Below are 6568 nucleotides of genomic sequence, written 5' to 3' on the forward strand. Positions count from 1 at the left end.
TTTGACAGCTAATTTCCTGTCATTTTAAACTATGTTTTGATAGCTGGCTAGACTAACTTACCAATTAAAAAAGTGTTAGCTGACATGGGCTAATTGAGTGACTGTCAGTGACTGTTAGTGACTGTTAGTGACTGACATAACATGAGAAAAACTGCTGATGCACAACCACATTTAGAAATTGTACCGGGTGTATTCTACTATTGTAAGTCATAGTAGAATATCGTTAGGTATCCATCCCTGCTCTAGACAGGTGGGTTTTCTCTCACAATGTACCAATGTTCCAGCATACATGTCTGTCCTCAAACCAACGTCGGTTTGGCAGAGAGGAAAGGGCGGAGTTGGATGCTGGAAAATCCGTCCAGAGCCCTGCCGTAAACATCTCCGGTAGCTAGCTAGATATTTTCAATGAGTGTGTTTCGCAAGTGAGTAGTTTGCATGCGCCATGATGTTAGCTTTACCAGCTTAAAACCACTGACTGGTAGGGTCAGTGGCTAGCTATCCGCGTCTATATTGTGTGTCCGCCTCTGCTATGTTTCCGAGGGGATTCTTTTTAAGCCCCGCCTAGCCAAACTTGTGATTTGTTAGACCTAGCGCTATTGCCCTATCCCTGAGATTTCCGAGACTACTATGCTATAAATGAATATCATCTTTAAAAAGCACCACCAACATCAGTCATCTAAAATATTCGAGGCACAGATTGTCTAATTCATCTGTCCTTCTGCAGCTCTTCGACAAACTATTATATTAGAATTCATCTCTGAAGGATGTTATGGGGAGAAACGACTTTCAGGGACCTCATCCAATTGATTTAATCTAGCTGATGAGCTGAGAGTGTTCAGAAGGAGATTGTTTAAAGGACGTCACGCTGCTTGCTTAGCGAGTACCGCTTTCTCCTGATTGGGCTCCCACTGAGGCTCGAACGCATGACCTCTGCCTCGCAAACAAACGTGGCCGCCCTCCTGAGGCGTCTTACTCAGTCACACCGCGGAAAAGCTCGTTTTTCGGCAGCGCAAGGGGAGACACTTCAGGCTGAGGAGTGAGTTTTCACAGAGCCCCATCTGCTACTATTGCATGCTGGGAATATTGCTGAAAAGAGATAGTGAGTGAAGATAAAGACGAAGAAGATGCTGGGGACTATAATGATGATGATGATCAGGATGACGCCATTGATGACAATGATGATTTTGAAGAAGAAGAAGATAATGACATTGGTGACAATGATGAATGATGATGATGATGATGGTGATGAAGCACAGAACTATACCAGCCAGGCATCTCTCAATCCCCCCTGCCCCTGAGAGAGTGGGTTTCTTATCAAGCCAGCTCTAGCCCCTTCAACCAGACCTGAATATTTCCATATAATATAAATGGTTTCGACTAAACTACCTGGAGTCATCTGTAGAGGTTGCACATCACACCATGCAGCAATAGATGGCCTAGATTTAGAGTTATATGGTAATCAGTCTACAGTTTGATATGGACTGGATTATATGATAGTGTAGGAACACATTGAAATCAGGAGGCTGGTCCCAGATCAGCTTTTGATAAGTCGGGGGCTTATTTCCCAAAGCTACCACTGTACTGAGTCAGTGGAGCCTGGGGGGGAATGGATCTCTGAAAAATGTCTCTACACTGAACTCTACCCTGAACTTAATGACATTTGTATCCCTAACACACACACACACACACACACACACACACACACACACACACACACACACACACACACACACACACACACACACACACACACACACACACACACACACACACACACAGAACTCAACTTACATGGCCATGCAGGTCTGTGTTTAGCAGCATCAGGGCACAGGTCAAGGTATGAACACCATCTGGATAAGGAGGAGACATTTCAATCTATTACCATGACGACGGAGCTGTGCTATTTCTATAGTGGAAATGAGACAGTGGCGTCCTCTTACCCTCAGTATGTATGAGTATTGGGTTACAGTGCAGGTATCTCCTGGAGAAGTGAGACAGCACCCGCTCCCTCTCCTGAGTCTCTCCCATCAGGGAGAACTGCTTGAGTAAGGCTCTGGAACACACAGACACACACATTGAGCAGAAACACAGTGCTTCTCAACCCCAATCCAGTATCCAGTTTCTCTAGTATCCTAAAGGGTGGCAAATGTTGGTTCCAGCCCAGCGGTAACGCACCTCATTACGCACCTGTCCACCTCATTCAACGACTTAATTAATGACCAAGCCCTTGATTAATTGAATCAGGAGCGTTTTTTCTGGGCTAGAAACACAAGTCTGGCATATTAGGCTACTTTCCCTCAGCCTGCCACCAGAGAGCAGTATTACCATCTACTAACCAGTGGCTGGCTAGTTGAACAAGTCAGTCAGTCAGTTTGAACCTCTCACCTCAGAGCCTGGTCCACATTAAGACCTGTGAAGTTAAAGAAGTGTAGATACTCCTCTGCAACCTTATGACTGAAGTCATTGCTGGGGAGAGAGAGAGAAACATAGATAAATGAATAGAGAGAGAGACAGGAAAAGAGAGAGAAAAAGGGAAAGAGAGAAAGAGGGAGAGAGAGACAGGAAAAGAGAGAGAAAAAGGCAAAGAGAGAAAGAGGGAGAGAGAGACAGGAAAAGAGAGAGAAAAAGGCAAAGAGAGAAAGAGGGAGAGAGAGACAGGAAAAGAGAGAGAAAAAGGCAAAGAGAGAAAGAGGGAGAGAGAGACAGGAAAAGAGAGAGAAAAAGGCAAAGAGAGAAAGAGGGAGAGAGAGACAGGAAAAGAGAGAGAAAAAGGGAAAGAGAGAAAGAGGGAGAGAGAGACAGGAAAAGAGAGAGAAAAAGGCAAAGAGAGAAAGAGGGAGAGGGAGTGAGAACAACATGTTAATCAGCTGCTGGCTTTCCCAGCTCAAACACACAAGGCCACAGTTGGGTTGTGTCCTTGAAACGAAGACTTGGGGCCAAAAACGATGATTCCCAGAGTGCATCTGTCAGAGAGGAGGAATCTCTTTTCATCCTAAATTCCTTTTCATCAGACAGATGGACGGACGGATGGATGAGCAGAAAGATGGACGGACAGACAGCTTTTCATTGGATATGATCATTGTAAGAGTTTAAGATGCGCCCCCACCAACGTGACAACTTTGGACTAACTCCCCTTATAATAACACTCAGTTTGAAACTTTGATTCCCAGGGTGAATCTGTCAGACAGAAGGAATCTCTTTTCATCCTAAATTCCTTTTCACCAAACAGACGGACGAAGGTACAGACAGACGGACGGACGGAGAGACAGACAGGCAGACAGGCCGGAGAGACAGACAGACAGACAGACAGACTAATCGAAGAGTACAACCGCGGAGGAAAACCAAGGGGTCAGACAAGGTCCAGACCAGGTTTAGTATAGAAGAGAGCGAGAGAAAGAGAGAGATCTTGGAAATGTTAGCCACATCCATACTAGGTGTTGTCATCGGCAGTATACACGCTACACATAGCATAGACAAAGTACAGCAGCACATCGTAAAGAGAAGGATCAATAACACGAGAAGGCTGGGTGCCAGGTGCTCACTTCTTGCTGAGGTGACGGGCCACGTCGGACTTCCTGAAGCCGTCCAGGGTGAAGAGGCGCTTGGCCAAGCGCTTGGCGGCCTCTCCGTCAGCACGGTTACCGTTGGTGAGGGTGTCGCTGCTCCCCAGTCCCAGCCGCTCACTGAGGTCCTGATCCAGCTCCGAGTCTGTCGCCAGACGAGCCTTCTCCCTGGGGGGAGAGAAAAAGTAAGAGGGGGAAAGAGAGGGAGAGACGGGTTAAGAGGGAGAGGGAGGGGGATAGAGGGAGAAAGGGAAGGAGCGGGAGGACAAAGACAAAGAGTGAAGGGAGGTGTGGATAAATTAGGATGCAACCCACTTTGTTGTAATTTCTTCACGGCAACACTGTAAAGCTTGCAGCAAAACTGTAAGTCTCTGGTCAGGTCTACTGAAAAAAAATAGTCCTGGAACCTTTCCTATTGTAGGCCAATGCTTTCTTCTGGTGTGACACAATGATAATTCAGTACATTAATACACTCAAATGTGGACCATGTTAAGCATACATAGGGCACAATAAACAGAAGGACACATTATACAACCTCCTTCCATAAATCTATCCTTTCCTGCAACTCTCTCTATATCACCCAGTCATTTAACCCCCTTTCAAGCAGTAGAGGGTTCAGGAGGGCACACCGCACTATATCTCAATTATGCTGTGGTAATAGCTTTACGCATGTTATGTCACCTTGGAACAAGAACAGAAACAGAAAATTAAGACCTGTGAGTTCCATCTGTTGATAATACATGGTTTCAAATGATAGAAGAGGACTTGAACTACAAGTCTGGACTTCAGCCATAATATATCATAATAAATGTCCTCTCACTGTCTACTGCGTTTATTTTCTGCAAACTTAACATGTGTAAATATTTGTATGAACATGACAAGATTCAACAACTGAAATATAAACTGAACAAGTTCCACAGACATGTGACTAACAGAAATTAAATAATGTGTCCCTGAACAAAAGGGGGGGGGGGTCAAAATAAAAAGTAACTGTCTGGTCCAGTGACGGTGGGTTTGTGCCCATAGGCGACGTTGTTGCCGGTGATGTCTGGTGAGGACTTGCCTTACAACAGGCTACAAGCCCTCAGTCCTGCCTCTCTCAGCCTATTGTGGACAATCTGAGCACTGATGGAGAGATTGTGCGTTCCTGGTGTAACTTGGACAGTTGTTGTTGCCATCTTGTACCTGTCCCGCAAGTGTGATGTTCGTATGTACCGATCCTGTGCAGGTGTTGTTACACAATGTCTGCCACTGCGAGGACGATCAGCTGTCTGTCCTGTCTCCCTGTAACGCTGTCTTAGGTGTCTCACAGTAGGGACATTGCAATTTATTGCCATGGCCACATCTGCAGTCCTCATACCTCCTTGCAGCATGCCTAAGGCACTTTCACGCAGATGAGCAGGGAGCATCTTTCTTTTGGTGTTTTTCAGAGTCAGTAGAAAGGCCTCTTTAGTGTCCTAAGTTTTCATAACTGTGACCTTAATTGCCTACCGTCTGTAAGCTGTTAGTGTCTTAACGACCGTTCCACAGGTGCATGTTCATTAATTGTTTATGGTTCATTGAACAAGCATGGGAAACAGTGTTAAACCCTGTACAATGAAGATCTGTGAAGTTATTTGGATTTTTACGAATTATCTTTGAAAGACAAGAGTCCTGAAAAAGGGATGTTTTTTTTGCTGAGTTTAAATCCATCCAAGAATACAAGCTTGGGAACAGTATTTAAAATATTTAAAGTATGACAGAAACACACTTTACCCAGACTACCAGGACTACAGCATAGCACATTCAGACTTCCTTATTATCACTGAGTCATACACACCTCCACAGAGCAAACAATCCATTCTATTAGCTGAATGAATGGCTTTGTTACTGAGCAATGACTGATCACCAGACACCCTGGTTTCCTTGTCTCATATGGAGCCTACAGAGGCAGTGAGAGGATTAGAAGGCAGATATTTCCACACTACCTACAGTAGTCTGAGAGGAGACGAGAGAAGAGGAGAGGAGAGGAGAGGAGAGCAGAGGAGAGAAGAGAAGAGAAAAGAGGAGAAGGAGTAGAGCTCTTACCTCCGCCTTGAGCTCGAGTGGCGAGTAGGAAGGTACCTATCCTCTCCGAGTGAGCCATGCCAACAGAACACAGAGCTGGCCCTCCTTGTTATACCTGTCCCCTCCCTGTACGAGTGTCTCAAACTGGTCACCCTATTGACCCCCCCTCTCCCTGTCCTGGCTCCCCGGCCTGATCGCATCCCCCCCCGCTAACCCCTCTACCGCTCTGTTTTTCTCAGTGTCTCAGCTGGTCTGCTAGCTAGTCCTAGTGCAGTACATCACCTGGATTCTAAACCCATAAGGCCTAAGACTCAGCTAGCAAGTCACTCCCTTTAGCTGTAGCTAACACACACAGCTGTATGACGCCACTTCCTTTTTCTATTAACATCCTCTCCTTTTAGCAAGTTTCCCAAGCTAGATACATTTTGTCCAGCAGCGCCTCTTTCTCTTCTCTTCGCTTCTCTCTCTGTTTGTTTCTGTTCTATTCACTCCTCTCTCTCTCTCTCTCTCTCTCTCTCTCTCTCTCTCTCTCTCTCTCTCTCTCTCTGTTTGTTTCTGTTCTATTCACTCCGCCCTCTCTCTCTCTCTCTCTCTCTCTCTCTCTCTCTCTCTCTCTCTCTCTCTCTCTCTGTTTGTTTCTGTTCTATTCACTCCGCCCTCTCTCTCTCTCTCTCTCTCTCTCTCTCTAAGCTTTTGTAACGTCCCCTGCTGACCTTGGGCACTAAGCATGGCACGGAACTTGGCCGCCTTTCACTCAAAATCTCTCCCTCCTTCTCTCGCTCTCCCACCCTCCCTCCTGCCTCCTCTCTCACAAGCTCCAATTACTCATAGTCAGTAGGTACATCCTTTGAATGAGGTATACATGCTGTTCACCTCAACTCTTAATGGAGCTATAAGCACACAAAGGAAAACAAAGCGGGTTAGTGTCAGGGACAACTCCCATTGATAAACCCTATAGG

The 6568-nt window shown here is 45.9% G+C and overlaps 1 protein-coding gene across 1 annotated transcript in view; it reads right to left on the reverse strand.

Moving 5' to 3' along the window:
• Positions 1-6568, reverse strand: part of LOC110491528 (uncharacterized) — a 69638-nt gene that overhangs the window by 41813 nt on the left and 21257 nt on the right. Inside the window, exons 6-9 of the mRNA XM_036946406.2 lie at positions 3543-3731; positions 2386-2466; positions 1941-2053; positions 1792-1850 (exon numbers count right to left, since the gene is read on the reverse strand). Of these exons, the coding sequence (XP_036802301.2) occupies positions 1792-1850; positions 1941-2053; positions 2386-2466; positions 3543-3731 (442 nt within the window). The remainder of the gene's footprint in view (positions 1-1791; positions 1851-1940; positions 2054-2385; positions 2467-3542; positions 3732-6568) is intronic.

The sequence above is a fragment of the Oncorhynchus mykiss genome, chromosome 16, assembly GCF_057628025.1.
Source record: "Oncorhynchus mykiss isolate SJ-2025 chromosome 16, ASM5762802v1, whole genome shotgun sequence".
NCBI lineage: Eukaryota > Metazoa > Chordata > Actinopteri > Salmoniformes > Salmonidae > Oncorhynchus > Oncorhynchus mykiss.